General features: G+C 47.5%; 1 protein-coding gene across 1 annotated transcript in view; it reads left to right on the top strand.

Moving 5' to 3' along the window:
* Positions 1 to 20,084, top strand: part of LOC141967603 (electroneutral sodium bicarbonate exchanger 1-like) — a 37,004-nt gene extending 16,920 nt beyond the window's left edge. The window contains exons 24-26 of the mRNA XM_074921561.1: positions 11,473 to 11,539; positions 14,278 to 14,331; positions 20,016 to 20,084. Of these exons, the coding sequence (XP_074777662.1) occupies positions 11,473 to 11,539; positions 14,278 to 14,331; positions 20,016 to 20,084 (190 nt within the window). The remainder of the gene's footprint in view (positions 1 to 11,472; positions 11,540 to 14,277; positions 14,332 to 20,015) is intronic.
* The last annotated feature ends 885 nt before the right edge of the window (positions 20,085 to 20,969 follow it).

The raw sequence follows: 20,969 nt of genomic DNA, 5'->3' as shown, positions 1-20,969 counted from the left end.
CCCTTTATTTGCAGGACGAGGTTGTGAGACAAGACACACACCAATATGGTTAACAGTCAAGCTCCGATCTTTATTAGAAAAACAAGTCCTTAGATACTCTTGTGACAGCAAACCCGTGTGTTGCTCTGGCGCATGCTCATTTCAAAAACTCGTTCCTCTCAGCACTTTCAACAAGCGCTACTAAGCGTGCACAGCCGGTAGATACATTTCTGCTTTGTTACTCTAGGGATTCCCTTCTTATCTGTTTCTTCCCTAATGAGCAAAAGTACTTTCGCTTTTAGCCGTCGTTAATCTAGACGCCGTTAATCTTCTAACACAAGTGCGTCATTAATTTAGACATCGTTAATCTTCTAACTTGAATGCTGATGACACTTTTACATTGTCAGTGACACAGACGGTTCGTGACCCGGCATACGCACCCACAATTCCCCCTTTTCTTTTTATTAAGGCCTCCATCCTATTTACCACACAAGACAGACGACATCGCATTAAAACAGGAAGACAGCATGTCAGTAATCCCACAATGCACATTGTCTTGCAGTTACCATCAATGCCTAGACATAAATTGAGAGTGATCAGAAAGATTCACACAGCACATACCCTCAAATTCTTCACATCCATGTCCTGGTGCCAGTAACAAAAATCTATAATTGCTTTATTCTGCAAAACAGCATGCCTTACACTATCTTCATCTGTCAACAAATTACTTACTATATTAGATGTTAAGTTAAATTGTTTTTCACTCCAACAGGCTATTTTGTTCAAGGTGGATAGAGCTTTTACAACCCCTACTCCTGGGGGCTAAGAGAGATGCAGTGACAATCTCTCCAGGCCTCCACAATGCCATTTTATTAAAGGACACACCGCAATCTATAGACCACCATAAAGCACACGCGCAGCTACCTGATTGCTCATAGGCTAAAGCTACTTGTCCACGCGCCCTTTTACCCTCTACGATTGGTCCCGGTGTGGTGTCCACGAGCTGTTCTCCTGCCAGGCAAACATCTTGTTTTCCACAGTCCAGCTTCCTTATCTTTTTGCTGCGCACGCGGTTTCTCAGCCCCTTGGCCTTGCAGGTGTTCTTCACACCAGCTACAGCCCGTTGTTACAGTGAGGCCACTCGGTCTGGATCGCTCATAGTGTGCCCGTTGTTTTCCAGCCATTCAACAAATCCCTCTTTTTGTTTTTGAGCGATCCAGGCCCCTTTTATTGCTCGGTCCATCATTCTCAAAACACTTCCACACACAGTTTAACATCATTAAAAGGATTATAATGACAATTTAAACTGTTATTCCATGTAAAACCAAATCTTTTAACTATCCAGTATTTGGTAACCTTTTAGCCGAATCATTATTAAATATTCTTCCTTCTTTAAGATGTAAACCAAACTATATCCGTCCCCAGGCCTGATCTTGCACGCTATTCCCAGCTACTGGGGGAAGAGAGCCTCTCAGCTCTAACTCCAATCAAACAGCTCTGAGATGGGTCGGCAGCAGTTGCTAAACCCAGCAATATGCCTGCTGTGCTGATTGATTTTTCCCTGCCACCTTGGCACAACTCAGCAGTTTCTTATCTATCCTACGAGGCCTGTTCTTCATCAAAGCTTAGCTGTTTGTCAGGGGCTGTGTAAGGCCGATGCCTCTCAGATCTCCCCTTTCTTGGTTTTGCAACGGCACCTGCAAGACTTGTTTGAGAGCTGTATCAGTTAAGGGTTCGACAAACTTCAAAAACATAGTGTACTTGGAATAGTTCCACAGGAGGCTAAAACAATACAGCAGTTACAATTACTAGTTAAAAGAGTAGGCTAATTTCCCTACCTCGAAATAAGGGATATGACTAAATACCACAAAATAAACAGTAAGGAAAATACGGAGTAGCACACTTACTTAATGGGGTACTAACATTCAGATCCGCAGTCGCTGGGGAACCCTGGCTGCGGCGAGGATTTAGAGTGGCCTTCCTCGCAAATCCTATGCGATGCGTCCATCCGTAGGGGAGGCATCAAAAGTCTCTGCAAGCAGGTCCGGCCTCTAAATCAACAGGCCAAAATAACCGGCACTTTTCTGTGAGCAGAAACATCTGATCTCATCCTCCTGTTGGGTTCCGCCCAGAGCCTGGCCAGCACTCCAGGGGGAAAACCAAGGGATTTTCTGATAAGGTTAAACACTTGAGTTCTTAATTCTTAATATTGCTAAACAAAGAAAGTTGAATACACACATTCTTGCAGCATTTCATCCTTATTAATAACTACATTTTGTCTAATCTACATCCTTCACTAGTGACTAGTAAACCTATATATCTCATTAAGGAGTTGCAATTACTGTCAGCATTTTCTCTTAAAAGAATTGGTAACTGTAGTGTAGTTTGTCCTGTTTCAGTAGCAAACATTACCCAGACATTCTGCTTAAATGATCAGTCGAAGAGATCGCAAACTGTCGGCACAGGGGCACCCACAGCACCCACAGCTGGATCCTGAGTGCTGGCTGCCTCTCACCCTCAGGTGGGGTTGCACACACCCTGCCCGTGACCATTGGAGACTGAGACCTGTGCAGACACCAGCATCACCTCTTCCCCAGGTTATGAAAGGAAATGGTCCTTCCCAGTTACTACTTTCCAGGTTTTTTGCTAACACCTGAGCCTTGCCCTGGACTTCTTGTTGATCTGGTATCTGTGATGAGAAGTGACGCAATATTGGTGGAACCTGTGAGACAGGGGGAATGTTTAAAAGGTTCATGACATTATTTAGCCTTATTCAGCCTTTTGTGAGGTGTAGATTGATACCTTGCATCTTCCCCCTCCCCCCCCCTTTTTTTTTTTTTTGTTATTGTTGCAATAGATGCTTTAGCTTGATAGATGTGTGCTCCACAGTGGCCTGACCGGCCGGTGAGTGCAGAATGCCGGTCAGATGCTTGACTCCCCACTGCATGGGCCAGGATGCAAACACTGCTCCAGAAAAGGTATTAACAGACACATGTACATATTTTAACATTTCAAATGGAGCTAAGTGATTGACATCAGTTTGGCATAATTCTGAGGAGGTGAGCCCCCAAGGGTCGACACCACTTCCCTTTGAAGAGAGGGAGTCTGTCTGGTATTCAGGGCAAGTGGCAATGATGTCTTTAGCCTGATGCCTTGATAAAGAAAACTGTTTTTGTATTGCTCTGGCATTCTGGTGGGAAAAATGCATGTGTTTTTCATCCCACTGAAAGAGCAGAGCATATGGCTGACCTGGAGCCAAGACCTCTCCCCCTTTTGTTTTTGCAAAAGCGCTTTCAAGGTTTGGCGTGCTCTTTCTACGATGTCTTGTCCCATGGGGGAATGCAGTGTACCTGCGATGCTTGTCTGTTTGAGATGGTGCTAGCTGTACGGTGGAGATCTTGTTTTGCTTTCTCTGTAAGTACTCTGGTTGATGTCAGTGAAGGATCTTTTCATAAAATATCAAATAAGCTATGCAGATCATCATGAGTTAGGCCCACAACGGCTGTATCCAATTTATGGTTCCTAACAGTGTCTGTAAATCTTTTAAAGTCTTAATACCAGTTTTACGTTTAACCTGTTGCAGGACAGTGGTCTGTTCACAAATTCTTCAGCCCAGGTACTGCCTGGTGATGATATCTGTACCTTTTCAAGTGCTATTTGCAACCCCATTTGAGTGCTTGGTTAAAGCAAGAGCCTTTTCCATGATCTCCTGTGTTTCTGCTGCAATAAGGATGTCATCCATATAATGATGTACAACAGCTTGGGGGACCTGGTGGGACTTGCTAAAATAACGCAGTGGTATTGTTTTGCAGGTTGTGCAGGTTCAGCTCCTGCCGGGATCGGAGAGCACGTTGCCGTTGCCCCTCCCCCACCCGCGGCCGGTCGGGCTGGAAGTTAGGCACAGACCCGGGCTAAAGTAACAAGGAATTTAATGCAACAGAGTGATAGAACAATCTGAACAACAGTAGCAATGATAATAACAATGAGCAGCAATAACAGTGAACAAGATAAAAGATATACAGAGAAATACCGCTAGATGGTCAAGGAGCAAGCCCGCCGCGTGTATGGCAACCCCCAAAACCAGAAGCGAAAGTAAAAGTGCTCCACCCCTGGACCTGACGTCAGCATGGTATGAATAACCCAGCTGGAGATTCCTTCCCCATCTCTCTCTGCTGAAAAAAAAAACCTTGACTCTATTTTAGCTAAACTAGGACACAGGTTCAGTAATATTAATAGTGGGAATAGAAAAGGCAATTTTAGGTGCATCATTCGGATGCAAGGGAATGATAAAAGAAATCAATCCTTTAGATCAATTACTACAAGATGCCAGTTTCGGGTAATCGTTGTTGGGGAGGGCATTCATGGTTGTAAAGTATTTTTATCCTCCATGGTATCATTAATGTGTCGGAGATCATGTAAAAGTCACTATTTATCACTTTTCTTTAAAATAAGAAACTTAATTGTCCCTGAATGAAATCATTAAGGTGGCACGACTTTTTCCTTGGCAAGGGCCACCGAGCCACCCACACAGGTGATTCTGTTTCCCGAGTGGGTTTCAGGGTGCGTCGTGCTACCGTGGTGATTAAGACAAATTTGATCCAATTTGAGTTCCCCATTGAGCCATACAGTCACGACCCCAAAATGTCACAGGGGTTTCCAATATAAATGGGTGAATATTTGCTACCCAGGTTTTTTGGCCCCTTACATGAATGAGATCCTTGCTTTGAATTGCTACAGCATGACACCAACCCTGACAAGCATCTGAGTTACCGGAGCTAACAGCCAGTCTGCTCACGGATATTACGGTCACATCCACACCAGTATCTAAAATGCCTGCCAGCTCAACAGATTCTTTAGCTTTAGTGAGAGTACATTTTACCAGAAGGTTGACCTTGTGTCACTGTCTGAGCCCAGAATATTTAAGGGGTACCTGCCGATCCAAACCCTGAGTCATCACGGCTGCTCGGCATACTATTAGGGGGAGCCGCAGTAAAATAAGCAAACTGAGCAGTTTTTTGACCTTTTTGTTACTGAACATGGGGGTACAAGGGTCCAGGCCATAATTCTTATTTCCCCTTCTTAATCGGCATCTACGACCCCTGATAAATCAAACAACTCCCGTAAGATTGTAGATGATCTTTTGACAATATTTCCGTCAGGCAGATGGTGCAGAGGTGCCCTCCCCCCGCAGAGTATGCACCTAAATTCAAGACAACCATTAACACAGAATTTCTGCCTCCCACCAGAGGAGTATTTCACTTGAGACACTTAAAACCCTGAGCCCCAACAAACCGCAGCGCTGATGACCCAGCGGGCGGGCACTAGCACCCTGTCGTTCCTCCCCGGGCGCTTCCCCGGCGGGTCAGAGAACTCCGCCCTGCGCAGCTGCAGCTGGGCCGCATCTCACACCCGCAGAACAACCACACAGAGGAGCCCTTACACTGGTTACAGACACAACAGAAAATGACAAACATTACAAATACGAACGCACCGTTAAGAACATATAAAGCCATTGCTGCATGACAGCGTCAGCACCTTCTCTGTGACAGAACTGCCGCTGTTGGCGGGGGGGGGGTGCTGAGAGCGCAGTGCCGGGCTCGGCCGCAGGCGGTCACTCCGTGGCAGGGGGGGCTCGGGGAGGCCCCGGGCCGCCGCCGCCAGCTCCGCGCCTGCAGGTGGGGGGGGCGCGAATGCTGAGCACAGAGATCCACAAGCTCGGTTTTCCAGATAGAGCACTGTGCCGGCGTGAATGCCCTTTTTAAAAGTGCTGGCCAATTCCATGGGACCAACTGATACCCCTGAGCCTCAGTACAGCTGTTGTAAATGAGTTTTGCAGCCCGTCCTCATCAACGGTTTTCTGTAAATCTTTAATAACAGAAAAATGCCGTCCTTCCCAACGTGGCAGATGTCCCGGCTCATAGCTTACAGGAGCAACAATCTTTCTCGCCATGGCCATTATCCCCTTGTGCCAAGGTTTCTCGCCTCACTTTTACCCATGGATCATCCCCAGCTAAGGGAGGACACAGGCCAGATTCTTTTTCAGGATTTACAGCGTCAGGGTCTAAAAGATTATCACAGTCAAAAGACCCAGCACATCAATCTTGCTCCCGGGGTTCAAAATATGCATCCTCGCCCTGTGTGTTCTCATTCTCTGTGTTAACAGCCTGGCCGCGTTCATTATTTTGTCTTTTTCTTATCTCAAAAAAAAGTTCTCCATGCGCTCACTCAGTGAGCGTTTTAAGATTTCTAAGAGCAGTTTCTTCGCCTCTCATAGAGAGGATACTTAACATCAGTTTTAGGGCTGCGTCTTTTTACATACCTGCAGGATCTCCATGCTCCGGCGTTTCCTCCTGTGCCCTTCTACTTCCCTGCCTGCAAGCTCCCAGTATCACCTTCGGTGATGCTGTGGAGTCTTCCGCAATTAAGTGATAAAGAGGAGGTCCCTGTTTGGGCGCCAGTTGTTGCAGGAACCCCCTTATTTGCAGGACGAGGCTGTGAGACAAGACACACACCAATATGGTTAACAGTCAAGCTCCAACGTTTATTAGAAAAACAAGTCCTTAGATATTCTTGTGACAGAAAATCCGTGTTGTGTTGGTTTAAGCCCTGCCAGGACCGGTGAACATGTTGCCGTTGTCCCTCCCCCACCCTCGGACACAAGTAGGTCACAAACCCCGGGTTGAGATAAGAAGAAATTTAATACAACAGTGTAATAAGCAATCTGAACAACAACAGTAGCAATGATAACAACAGTAAACAGTAATAACAGTGAACAAGACAAAAGATATACAGAGAAATACCGCAATGGATACAGACAGCCCTGTGCTCCCCGCCACCAAAGCCACAAAGGAAAAAATTCCTGCGCTCCCGCGCCCAGACCTGATGTCAGCATGGTGTGAATAACCCGGCTGGAGATCCCTTCCCCCTCACTGCTGGGGAAACTTAACCCTATCCTAGCTGAACCAGGACACATGTGTTGCTCTGGTGCATGCTCATTTCAAAAACTCGTTCCTCTCAGCACTTTCAACAAGCGCTACTAAGCGTGCACAGCCGGTAGATACATTTCTGCTTTGTTACTCTAGGGATTCCCTTCTTATCTGTTTCTTCCCTAATGAGCAAAAGTACTTTCGCTTTTAGCCGTCGTTAATCTAGACGCCGTTAATCTTCTAACACAAGTGCGTCATTAATTTAGACATCGTTAATCTTCCAACTTGAATGCTGATGACACGTTTACATTGTCAGTGACACAGACGGTTCGCAACCCGGCATATGCACCCACGAGTTTTGAGTTGAATTAAGGTTATTTTCAGTCTTCTGATCAAGCATACTTCTTGACCCGGGATTTTTAATTTATTGACCTGCCGTTAGACTTAAAATATGGGAAAAAGTTTATCCGAAAGTACTGATCATAAATCTATCCTATAACTTGCTTGTATGTTTGAAGTGTACTTCTCCAGACTTCATGATTATTGAAGAGTCAGAATCACCATGCAGCCCTTTAAAAACAGCATTATTTGCTGGATCAGCACTGAATTTTCTGCAGTTATTTGAGACTTTCACCTGGTTTTCGATGTAGGAAATTCCCATATTGCTATATGAGAGTGTCAGTGTGGGAGCCTAAGAAATTATTTCAGTCATAAAACTTAGTTTAGGAAGCACTAGCAATTTAAAAAGACTAAATTTTATTTCAGATGTACCATATTTACAGGGGTTTTAAGTTGTTGTAATGAACTAAAGAAATGTATTTTTTCTGAGACATCAAAAGTTCCCAGCGTATGAGGTTATCAGCAAATTTCAGAACTCCTCTGAGAGCAATTTTGTAATTTTCCTTCTTTCTGCAATCTCCCTCCATTTTCTAGTTGTTTGGAGATGGAATTGCAATAAACCCTTTTTGTTTTCATTCTTTTAATCAAAGTGCTTTCTTTTTAATGCTAAATTTTTATAAAGAAGTTTTTCTTTGGTGGCATACTCCCATAATTTTTGTCTGTTCATTTTTCTCTCTAGGCCTCGTAGTCCTCATAGGAGACATTCTAACCGTGCACTAGGAATCCAACAAGTTTGTTGACTTCTGTTGGTAAGAAGTGATTATTCATTTAAACTAGGATTTTTTCTTAGAAAATGTGACAAGCAATAAAGATAATAAACGTAGATATAGACTGTATAAATATAGAAATATAAATACACACTCTGACTGTACGGACGGCAGCTTTTTGCTTGTGCACACTGTAGTGCGTGCATAGGGAATACTGCTAGCATCTGGGGTTGGGATCATGAGTTTATGATCATAAGTGGATTGCATGCAACTGGATCCAGGGAAATACACATATTGTTGGTTTCATAAAGCTGTTAATTAGTGTGTGAGCTTAACATTTTTAGAGGGCTGGAGATATACATACTTAAATTCTTGTTGTATGTGAAATACTGGCTTTGTCACTTTTGAACAACTGGATTTTTTTTTAGCAAGGAATTTAACCGTCACTTAAGTCTCAAGTTACTTACTTTGATTATCATATCAATTAGATTTTAAATTAAAGCGAGCAATACAAGAGAAGACTTTCTTCATTTCTTCACTTTCTAATGAGTCTCTTACTAAATGGGCAGTGGGATCAAGTGCCCCCTGAGCAAGTTTGCTGACAACACCGAGCTGTGTGGTGCAGTGACACGCTGGAGGGAAGGGTGTGCCATCCAGAGGGACCTGGACAGGCTGGAGAAGTAGGCCCATGCAAACCTCATGAAGGTCAACAAGGCCAAGTGCAAGGTCCTGCACGTGGGTTGGGGCAATCCCAAAATCAAATTGGAGGAGACTAATTAATACATGCTTGAGGGCAGTGCTGCAATTCAGAGACATCTAGACAGGCTGGAGGACTGAGCCAGTAGGAACCTTATGAAATTCAGCAAAGACAAACTCAGAATCCTACATCTGGGAAGGAATAACCCCTTGCAGTAGGTACGGGCTGGGGGCTGGCTGGCTGGAAAGCCACTCTGCTAACTTACTATTAATCAAAGACTAATCTGTAAATTAGTCTGCCTAACGTTAGGCAAAGCTTCCACTGTTTGCTTTCATGAATACTATTAGACACACTGATTTATTTCATTTTTAAAATCATGACACTTATCCGGATCCCCCAGAAGGGTTTTTATTGCTCAGTCCTGTTCACTGTGAGGATGTCAGGTGGGCCATGGCCCCTCTGTCGCAGCGCTCTGTGTTCAGCAGTGTCTCTGAGCAGACAGTTAGGGAGAAGCAGGAATGGAGCACGGGTATATGGATCTTCAGAGCTGCATGACTGATTTGTTAGGGTTTTATCAATTTTCATTATGATCCATTAAGGGATTTTGTACTTGGTCAGCATAAAAAAAGGTGCTAACAAAATCCTGCTTCATCCACTTCAGTTGGGAGTCCCTGTACTAGGAGTGATTAGATCGTACACGTCCAAGTGTGGCTTTTGCAAGAGTTAGAGAAGAATTACAGGTGGGGTTACTGAGGCTTGTAGGTTTGAAAGGCCAAACAGTTTAAATCAGCGTGATTCACTTCAGTGGAGCCCCATGAGTTCACAGCAGATGAGGATTTGGTCCGTGTTAACGCAGTTAAGGTCACACGTTCTGCCGGTGACAGAGGGGATCAGTGACCCCAGCCCTTGTTGTCACCGTGGTTGCCACATACACATCAGAAACAGGCAGCACTGGAGACTGAAGAGCAGCCGGGCTGGAAAATGTGCAGGAAGCTTTAGCATAAAAAATAAATGGTTGATGACCCTGAAGCTGTGATTCTGGAAGAGGAATAGACCCAGGGGAGCACAGGACAAGTATTGGCAGCCTCTTTGTTTTCTCAGGCAATTAAATACATGACTTTAAGTTATTTCTGAGATTAATTTGCATTTTGTAACATCTTGTTCCAGACCAGTGTGAAAGGAAACTATTTCGATATGATCAACTTTTAAAATTGCTAATAAGAGGGAAGATGTTTTGTTTGCACTTTGCCTGTTTCTCGTTTGCATTGATTTCAGCACAGGAGCTCAGAAACTGAGCTGTGGCCAAGCTCTTGAGGAGGAGCAGGTCCTGAAATATTCCACCATTACTCTGGCTACAAGTAAATGCTTTCAAAATAGTTTACTTACTTTCCTTCAGTACATCAAACTCTGTCTTGTGTAATGCCAGATGAAAAAATGTGCATCAAAAATCCATTCCATAAAAAACAAAATCTGAACATCTGTCTAATGCAGCATTGAGAGAACACTTGAGTTTCAGCAATAACTGGAGTTTAGAATTGGAAAGTATTACAAAGTGGTGTATATTTGTATATTTGACCAAGATCCAGATATCTGTACAGAATACTGTGTAGACTAGTTTTTGACTGTTCACATTATATGATAATGATGCAAATTGTATTTCTCCTAAACAAGGAGCCTGATGTAATTGAAAGCCTTCTCAGACTCTCACTTTTCCTTGATCCTTCTTCTTTACTTGACTTCTTGTTAGTACTCTTAAAACCTCATCATTTTAAGTCACAAAGGGCTTTTTCTTAGGTCCTAGACTGGCTGTAGGATCAGAGTTGTTGTCCAGTTTGATCTGGAAAGGGTCATCCCGAATGGCATAATACCATTGCAGAGGTGTCTGCTGTTTCCTTTTTCCTCTGTTGCAGCTTTGGAGATGATGCCACTAGGGATGAGGGTGTTGGATACAGAAAATGAGTGGTTTCGTAGAGGATATGTGAGGAAGTGAATTTCACTCCTTAAGGGCCACTGCTATAAAGTGGTAAGCAGAAATAATCATGTTAAATGTGAAGACTGAAAGGAAACACCTTCTATGTTGCTCATAATAGGACACGTATGGCAGTTTATATTCCCTCTGCAATGTGTGAAAAAAAATTGTGAAAGATCTTATTAATTTTTGAGGGTATTTATATCTTGAAATATATATATTATTTTTCCCTATGTTGCCAGCAGAATTGCCACTTGAAGTGCTAAACTTTGGCACTTTCACACTGCAAAATGTGCATATATATAAAATAAACTGTATATGCAAATAATATTCAATATATTAATAAAATATGGACAATATTCAAATTATTTAAACTGTCTATGCACATAAATATTCACATATGCGTGCATGCATGTATGTGTCCATGGATGTGTGTGTTTTTGGAAATGTCCTCTGACAGCTATTGCAGACCTAGAAAGAGCAGTATATTATAACCGGCTCCTGTTGTATGGCTGGGGAGTTCTGCTGCTTGGACAGGAGGAGAAATGTTGACAGTTTATTTGTGCCCTTCCTCCAAGAGGCAAGGAAGGAAGAATGGCTGAATAAATGCCATTTTGTTATCTGAGTTAGAGGCAATGTCTTCTGTTAAAGCTTGTCACCACCAGGAAAGCCAAGGCTGCATATGTTCAGTTATTAGGAATAATCTCTGTTATTATTTAGACACAGCCTTTGTATTTCCAGTGAGAGTTCCAATATGTGCTTTTTTCTCAGTTTTCTGCTTCCTTCTGCTCTCAGCTCGGAGAAACCTGTAATTGTAAAGCAGGATGGTTTGTTCTCCAGGGAGCTGACAGTTAAGGCGTGGGTAGGTGTGGGTGCGTATGCCGGGTCGCGAACCGTCTGTGTCACTGACAATGTAAAAGTGTCATCAGCATTCAAGTTAGAAGATTAACGATGTCTAAATTAATGACGCACTTGTCTTAGAAGACTAACGGCGTCTAGACTAACGACATCTAAAAGTGAAAGTATTTTTACTCATTAGGGAAGGAACACATAAGGAAGGAATCTGTAGAATAACAAAGCTGAAATTTAGCTACCGGTTGTGCACGCTTAGTAGCGCTTGTTGAAAGTGCTGAGAGGAACGAGTTTTTGAAATGAGCATGCGCCAGAGCAACACACGGGTTTGCTGTCACAAGAGTATCTAAGGACTTGTTTTTCTAATAAAGATCGGAGCTTGACTGTTAACCATATTGGTGTGTGTCTTGTCTCACAACCTCGCCCTGCAGCTAAGGGCGTTCCTGCTACAGGTAGGAAGGGGCGTAATGGGAGCAAATGTTTTGTCTGAGTGTAAAATGCCTGTAGTAATTTAATGTATTTCCAGCGTACTTTGCTCACCTCCTGCAGCTGTAACACTGCATTCTGAAGTCTGTTTTCCAGCAGTTACGGTGTCTCCTTCAGACACAAGGAGAAGCCCTCCCGGTCTGTGCCTGCCAGGCCGGGGGTGTGCGTGTCCGTACCCATTGCACGCCTGCAGCTCTGTGCTCACAACAGCAAAAACCCGACACAGCAGGTCTGGAAGTGGCTCAGGAACCAGGAGTGGTTTCTTTATTTATTTATTAATGTCATGCTGGTTTATCCCTGCCTAAACGATGTTAAAAAGAAGAGAAGTTGCTGCCGTGGGAAAAAGGCCTTTTTTTTTTTTTTTTTTTTGACACACATTACATTTCTTCCTTGCTAGACAGTGGGAATACGGCCACTAACAGACGCACATTCATCACTCTCGCTGCGTAAAAAACTGTCTGGGTAGTCGGGCCCAAAGAGTGGTGGTGAACAGAGTTAAACCCAGCTGGCGGCCGGTCACGAGTGGTGTCCCCCAGGGCTGGGTGTTGGGGCCGCTCCTGTTTAACACCTTTATTGATGATCTAGACGAGGGGATCGAGTGCCCCCTCAGTCAGTTTGCAGATGACACCCAGTTGGGTGGGCGTGTGGATCTGCTCGAGGGTGGGGAGGCTCTGCAGAGAGACCTGGCCAGGCTGGAGCCATGGGCTGAGCCCAACTGGGGGAGTTTCACTGAGGGCAAATGCCGGGGGCTGCCCTTGGGCCACAACAACCCCCAGCAGGGCTACAGGCCTGGGGAGGAGTGGCTGGAGAGCTGCCAGTCAGAGAGGGACCTGGGGGGTGATTGACAGCGGCTGAACAGGAGCCAGCAGTGTGCCCAGGGGGCCAAGAAGGCCAGTGGCATCCTGGCTTGTGTCAGCACTGGTGTGGCCAGCAGGGACAGGGAAGGGATCTGAGCCCTGTGCTCGGCACTGGTGAAGCCGCCCCTTGCTGAGTGGGTTCAGTTTTGGGCCCCTCACCCCAGAAAGGCCATTGAATGACTCGATCGTGTCCAGAGAAGGGCAACGGAGCTGGGGCAGGGTCTGGAGCACAGGTCTGCTGGGGAGCAGCTGGGGGAACTGGGGGGGTTTAGTCTGAAGAGGAGGCTGAGGGGAGACCTCCTGGCCCTCTGCATCTCCCTGCCAGGAGGGGGCAGAGAAGGGGGACAATCCTCTTTAAGCAAATAGTAAGTGGTAGGACAAGAGGTACTGGCCTCAAATTGTGCCAGGGCAGGTTTAGACTAGATCTGAGGAAGGATTTCTTTGCAGAAGGGGTTGTTGGGCTTTGGAATGGGCTACCCAGTGGAGGGGGGGTAGTCCCCATCCCTGGAGGGGTTGAAGAGTCGGGTCAACGCAGTGCTGAGGGATCTGGTGTGGTTGGGAACTGTCAATGATAGGTCAAGGTTTGGAGGACTGGATGATCTTCAAGGTCTTTTGCAACCTAGACGATTCTGTGTGATTCTGTGACCAGGGGGTGTCTGATTTCCTGACAGGCCAGGCAGTCAGAAGTCTCTGGGTGCAATGCAGGTCTATATCAATCCAACAGAGGTTGGAGTATCCGGGAGCCCAGCCCTGGGGCTCAGGCGGGGCCGTGGAGCTCCCGGTGCAAGCCAGGGCCGCCCTCGTGCTGTCCCGTTGCTCTGTCTGGGGCAGTTTAGGGGCCCCGGGAGCTCTGTCCTGCCAGGGGGTTTGTGCTGTGCCCGCTGCAGGGGCTGCAGAGCCTGGGGCAGCGGCCGTGGCCCAAGGGGCGGGTGTCCCCGTGGGGCTCTGGCGCCTGTGACATCACAGAGGAGAAGTCCCCGAGGGTGTCACCAGGGTGCCAGGCAGCAGCACCCGCTGCAGTCCGGCTCGAGCCAGCGGTGAGTGAGGGTGGCGGGGGGAAGGCTGGGCTGGCCGAGGGCCGGGGCAGAAGCTCTGGCCCCCGAGGGGGGTTTCTCCAGCCGGAGCGAGGGCACAGCCGCTGCGGGGAGCGCCTGGGGCAGGGCAGGTGCCGCCCTCGGGGCTGGGCGCAGGGGTGCCGGGGCTGCCAGCCACGGCCAGTGCCCGGGGGCTGTGGGGAGATGTCCCTGTCCCTGCAGCACTCACCACCCTCCCCCTTACTGCCTCCCAGCTCCCTCTGGCCCTCTCCCACCCGTCCCCAGGCCCCTGCATGTTCTCCCCTGCTGCTCCAGCCGCCATCTCTCTCCCACCCACTACCACTGAGCCCCTTCTCTCCCTCCTCCTCCAGACCATGGCTGTGGGCATCACCCGCGTCCTGATGGTGCTGACCGTCCTGCATCACGTACTGAGAATTGATGACCAGAGTGACCCGGCCACACAAGACCTCCTGCAGCAGCATGAGAAGCAGCAGCAGCAGGAGATGACCTGGCTGATGGAGCAGATGGAGCAAATGGATCAGATGGAGCGGAGGGAGCAGAGGAGCCAGGAGATGTGTGGCCTCACTCTGGTAGGCGTGCTCCACGCTGTCTGCCAGCACTGGTGGTTTTGGACCTCTGCCGAAACCCTGCTCCTGCTCCTTAAGCTCTACCAGCTGCGCAGGCGGAGGAGAGCTGTCTCTGACAGCGGCAGCCAGCAGGGAATCTGCAAGCTGTGCCAAGAAGCAGAGAGAGGAGGGGGACTGGGAGGGCAAAGCAGAGCCCTGTGACTCCCTGGGTCGAGAAAAGCCTTCGCTGCATCTGCCAAGCCCTTCCCAAGAACTCGTCTCTGATGGGGCCGCATCCAGCCTTGGGATGGGACAGCGCCTGTGAACACCTGAGCACCTCCAAGAACAACATCACCAACCGCCTGCTGCTCGTGCCCCTGAGATCACCCCTCGGGCACCTCTTCCACCAGAGCTGGGCACTGTGGGGGACCTGCCGGCGAGGCGCTGCTGCATCCCCGTGGAGCACCTGATGAACTACGCGCTGTGCTTGCTCCTCTGCCCCGTGACGAGCTGAACACAAGCTGGGTCCCCGCTTCCCACGCAGCCTCTACGTCTGCTCCCTGTTGTGACGCTCCTCCCGCTTGGAGGCGCAGGAGGGATTTACCCGATGTAAATATCCAATAAACAGGCTTGTTTTAAGAAATCCTTGATTGTCTGGGCAACTTCGTGGTGGAATGTTATCCCTTAAAGAGGTGAAGTTTGTTCTTGAATTTACGTTTGCAGTGGTTACACTTAAGAAGTTTAGTGTCTCCTTCTTCTTCTGGTGTTGTCCAGAGCCCCTCCTCCCCGCCTCTTTTCCCACGGCCTGGACCAGCTCTGGACTTGCTTCAGAGGCTTCCGCTGAAATCAGCTGTTCCATCCCTGGGTCTGGCTTTTTCTGGCTGCCGGGCATCTGGCCGAGATCAACCCACCACAAGTGGTTCCCTTCTTTTCCTCGGGGAAAGAGCACCGAAGGTACAAACAAAAGCAATCCTATTAGTAAGGAGCAGAGTACCAGTAGGCAAGGAACTCTGAAGTTCAGTGGTGTGCTGAAAATCTAGAAGATGTCTCTTTGTCCCCAAAATGCAAATTAATGCGTTGTGTGTGGTGATTCATGTACGTGTAGTGACTGGTGAGAAGATTTTGCCATCTCTTGGGTGCCCGCTTAAGCTCCATCTTAAGTAAGGGGAGGGTGCCCTGCAGGTCCCGAGCATCCGGGGGGAGGAGGGGGTGGCAAAGAGGCATCAGGGGGATTTGGAAAACACGCCCCTCCCCAAATTGCCAAATCCCCAGTCCCCCAGCTACTTACTGAGGCCAAGGCAGGAGCAGACCCCTTTGCACCCTGGCACTTGAGAGGAGCAGCTCCAGCTCTGCCGGACATGCAGCATCAGGGCTCTCCTGTGGTACTTCGGTGCTTGAGAACAGGAGACGCTCCGGCCACCTGGGGCCAGGCAGGATCCGACATCGCGCACGATTGGAGCACAAAAACCATACAGCCGGCCCGGAGAACGCTGCTGACCGGTCATGCACCAGCCCCAAGGGCTGGCCCCTGTCGCCAGCACAGTGAAGTTGGTTGTTCACCCCATCTGCACCGGGAGATCCCACATTAAATGTCTTGGCACATGTCAGATCAGCTCTGAGAGCATCCGCTGCCTTCTGGTGATAGGTCACAATCTTTAGTCTCGTGCTAGGTTTCCACCTGCCAACGCTTCCGTGTACTTCTTGTCCTTACAAAACCGACAGCCGGTCTCTGGGTCTTGTGCTTTGTAGTCAATGATACTGTTTTGTAGTTCAGGTCATCTGCACGTCTCTCTTTCTCTCGGTCCCTCTCTGGTTTGAATAGCTGAATAATGTAACAACCTGTTCAAGACTAACCGTGTGCCTATTCCTGTACTAAAGAAGACAACGTAGGAGAGAAAGGCCGAAGCGTCTCATCAGGACACACGTAAAAATGCAGCGGGGTTGGCAGTTTCAGCTGTGTTTGGCTGTGGTGGTTGCTCTAGCCCTGGGCTAGCTCAGTGCTTCCGGCTCCAACACGCTGCACAGGTTGAGTTGCTTGCCGGGTTCCGTCCATGTGTGGCTGGCTGCAGTGTGGCTCCGCTCCTTACCCGATTCATCTGCTTTGGGAAGATTTTGAGCTGTTGCACAGGTGGGACTGAGCAGGGAAGGTGTCTGGCTTTGGGCTCTAGCATGATTTCATTAATGCAACAACACTGACTACTCTTTGGCTTATCCCTGTTGTTCAGTCCAGGCACATCAGCCTCCGAGAAGGCTTAGCCTACCTTGGCACCCTTTTGTTTTTACAGAACTGTTATGCAAGCTATTGAACGTGCTTGAATGTCCAGGAATGCACTTCTTCATGTTTCAGCTCTGGACTGAGGCCACAGACAGAGTTCTTAGCTATTTTAATGGGAAGGAAATCCTTGAGTTCTTAGTTCTATGCAGGACAGTTTCTTCTTGTCAGAGAAGAGAGGACCAGCTGGCAGGAGGCTGACCTGAGGCTGTTCCCAAGGTGGCCATGTTGCCTGAGAGCACACTCCACTTGAAGAAGGGACAGCTCGACTTTGCAAGGAAGATCAGTTTGCTTCCAGTAGTGGTTCTCCAGAGAAATCCTGATTCGTGGTGATGAGTTTTTCTCCACATTAAAGCCTGTTCATGAGTAACTGGGTATCTTACAAGGCCTTGCAGAAATTATTTCTAAAAAATGCTGCAAAACCCCTCCCAAATCTGCCCTCATCCAGAACTCAGTTTCCTGGGGGAGGATAAGGCCATTGTTTTAGTGATCAGAGCTCAGGTGTTGGAAGAACTATCAGATGCTGCCTTTTCTTGTCTTTGTAAAGCCGTTTAGCTGTGTCCTGGAAGTAACCGGCTTTTAGTGTTCTGGCTTCTTGGTTTACCCTGAACTAATTAACTCTCATCTCTTCAAATTATTCCCAGTGCAGCTGATTACCTGAAGGCCTCTCATGCCTGTGCAGCAATGGCTGCCCATCACTGATAAGGGGAAGCATTCTCCATCACGAGACGTCTGCCCAAACACAACTAGACCAAACTGCTAAGCAGTGCCGGCATATCGTACCCAATATTCTACCTTTTCTCTAGCTGCTTTTTCTTCCTTTCCGGGGGACACTGACTACAGCTCTGAATGCTGTTTTTCTATTGTATGGGCTGCAACATCTTCCTGAGAAACAAGACTCCGTGCAGGTGGCACAGCTCGGCTTGATGGCGCCCCTTTGCCCTTCAGTGGCTGATGATCCATGCGTGGTAGAAGACGACAGCCCTGCGTGGGTTCTAGGGTACAGAACACAACATCATTTTCCAAGCATGAACGGCGCCCCGGAGTTACACGTCACTGCGCTCCTCTGCACCTCTTAAGCAATGGCTTGGATGCAAAGAATGGTGAAATGAGGTGGGGTCGTAAGAGGAAGCCAAAGCCACACCCCACTATTACAGCACAGCATTTGTTGGTTCTGAGACCTTGAGAAATGCGAGGCACAAGCAAACACCAGTTACTTATTGCTAAAAGATGTAATGAAGTGGGATGTTCTTTAGAAACGAGAGAGCTGAGACCATCAAAGGAGTCTGAGTGCAGCGTGCTTACGAACACCATTCCCAGGGGTTACGTGTCTCCAGTGTCCTAGCCATGAATGTATCATCACCAGCAATTCCCCCCAAACATTCAAAAGAGTCACAGAGGAGCTATAGAAGTTCATTGTCCAGGAAGCTTTTGCTAATCTTTCTCTCTCTGATGCTAAAAGAGAAGCTGTCACCTGCCTGTGTGATGACTGGTGCCGGAATTCCAAGCCTGAGGCTCAACTTCATGTAAGAGAAGATGTTTGGCAAACACTGGCTGAAGCTGTTTGCTTGTCAGAGCAGCCTTGGGTGGTGTCCATCCAGGAGACTCAGTTCCTCTCTCCACCCAGATGGCCACAGAGAATCCCTTGCTAATCCTCTCACATTGCCCTTGGTTATTACCTGCGTGTCCAGCATTAGAGTTGTCAACACAGGCGTCTCCAGCAGCGGAATCGGTCCCTGCTAAAGCCTTGAGACGGAACCCCCAACTTGCAGAAGGGGCCCTTTCTCTGTGAACCATCCCAAAATGCAGATCTGGACAGCTGCTGCCACCAGAAGCGTGTGAAATTCATCTTTGGAGGTGAGTATTGCAGCACGGCCTGCGAATCTGCCCGTTGTTAACCTTCCACACAGCAAGCTGAGGAGACGTCCTCCAAAACGGGGGCGTACAGTGAAATTTGCGTTAAGATTCAGTGACCTTTAGGAGCAACACATCGCCATCTGTGTACTATGTCAGACATCACAGAGATCTTTGGAAACTGCTGGAGTGTTGGAAAATACTTTTTCTGAGGTGGGACATTTTTCTAATTAGATTTCGGCAATCTACTTCAGATTTGCAGTGTTGTTTACCTGCTTTGTTCTCAAGGATCTTAAACACCTCCTCAGACCTTCAGCAGACCACATCAGGGTGCTTGGGTGGTTCCCCGATGTGCATGGATCCGAGGCTCCAAACCTGTCCTCTAGCCTTACAGGACACCCATAAGAAGTCAATCGACTAATGAAGATTACACAGAGAGGAATCTGAGGGGAGAGACAAGCGGGAGGAAGTTTTTAATCTTACCTCTTCTTGCTCACATCCCGCCCTTTTGTGTCATCCAAAATTTCTGTCACAAAAGTTACTCCTCCTCTGCACTGAGCTGCGTGAAGCCGTTAGGTCTGAATGATGATCTCGCCAATACTCGACTGTTTCTGTATGCCTGTGTATCTTGGGTATGAGCACCAAATCCCTTTGCAGACAAAGTTAGTAAGCGACACCTTCGGCTCCTCTCCTGAAGATGTTTGTATCATTTTGTCACGATCTCTTGCCATTACCTGTCCAACGGAGGAGCAGTTCTGGGCTGCTTCTTGAGTCAGACTCCTAGTGACAGCCCAGGTGCCCAGGAAACTGCCACTGGTGTCTGTGCTAAATAAGTGGGTTGGCTCAAGGTCCTTGTTCAGCGGGGTTTAGCATTTTCATCCCGCTTGATGTGACCGGAGTGCGTCTCCTTGTTCTTGTGTGGGTGGGCATGAGATAGCTCGTCTGGTGTTCAGACCTGATTTTCCACGTGCATATTACCAGTTTCTTTGTAACTGAAAATATTTCTCTTTATTCCAAACAGGGAGCTGACCATACTCTAAAAGAAAGGAAGAGCATGGTGTTCCTCTGTGTACCCCTGAAGAGAATCACAGAACAGTGTTTCAACAACTTCACACTTCAGAGACAAGCAAAGCTTGTTATCCTATGTCAGGTAATGTCTGTAGTGTAACTGAAAGAAACAGTGACAGCAAAATGTTCTTTCACTCCAATTTTCCATCATACTTGTCTATAGATAAACTTCTGTGCTTAGGGTCTTCCTGATCCCACGTAAACTTCCTCTATAATTATGCACCCCGATCTACTTACACATTCCTGGATTTTCTGTAGGCAGATGAACTGCTTTGTCTGTTTCTAACCCCTGGGACAGATCATCTGGCAGGGATATCCCTGATTCCTGCGTTCCTTGCCGCATAAACAGATTCCTGAGCTGCGGGAGCTGCAGGCTTCCTACAACGACAGAGTGCGACGGTTCCTCTCCTCTTCCTGAGTGGAAGTGGCAGGGCCAGAAAATCCTGAACAACCTTCACCAGTGTGGCTGCAGATGTACAGCGTGGTGAGCTGGAAGAGCTGGGCACCATGAAGTCTTGTCTGTCAGATGGAACCTGAGGTCCTGGCACAAATACCCTTGAAGTCAAAGAGAAAGTTGCCTCGAAATATATGTGTTTGTCTCATGCAGTTTTAATTAGCAAGGATAACTATAACAGGTTACTAGGCGGTGGTTGGTTGCTTTTTAATGTTAAACCTTTGCTGTCAGCAGCCCATCAGAGATGTGCAAGATGGTCCTTATTAAGGAAGGGTGCACCTGTCAGGGGGAGGGGAGTGACCCATTGTGCCAGCTTCCCTGCATTTTTCCACCAAGCGGTTGTTAAGTCCTCTCTGCTTTATGGATTTGGAGGTCTCCTGCATCAGATTCAGAATTTCACGGAACTGCAGAAGCATCAGAGCGATAGCCAGGAGTTGTACAATGCCAGTGCTTTGCTTAGAGGCTTGGTCAGCAGCACCTCACAACAGCCGTTCCATGCGGTTTCTTCAGGCAGTCTCACACGTGCTCTCAGCACCAACAATTTTGCCATCATCAAAAGCCTTCATTAAATGAAGAGAAATAAACAAGCCAACCAAATGACAACAAGGACGTGGGTTTAAAACTGCTCCTTTGTAAACATGAGCTGACAATGCGTATAATGACTTGAACAGAAAACATGATTTCTGGGAAATGTATGTCCATAACACAGAATATTCCAGCAGAGGGTGTAATAATCCTGTCCTGCCAATGTTTAGAGATTTAGGCACGTGTAGGCGTGCGCACGCGCGCACGCGCACGCACCACACCACACCCACCCCCAACAGCAAGTCTTTGGGAGAAAAGTGGGAA

The sequence above is a fragment of the Athene noctua genome, chromosome 17, assembly GCF_965140245.1.
Source record: "Athene noctua chromosome 17, bAthNoc1.hap1.1, whole genome shotgun sequence".
NCBI lineage: Eukaryota > Metazoa > Chordata > Aves > Strigiformes > Strigidae > Athene > Athene noctua.
Note: the sequence above shows the minus strand (reverse complement) of the source record. Positions and strands in the feature narration are given on the sequence as shown.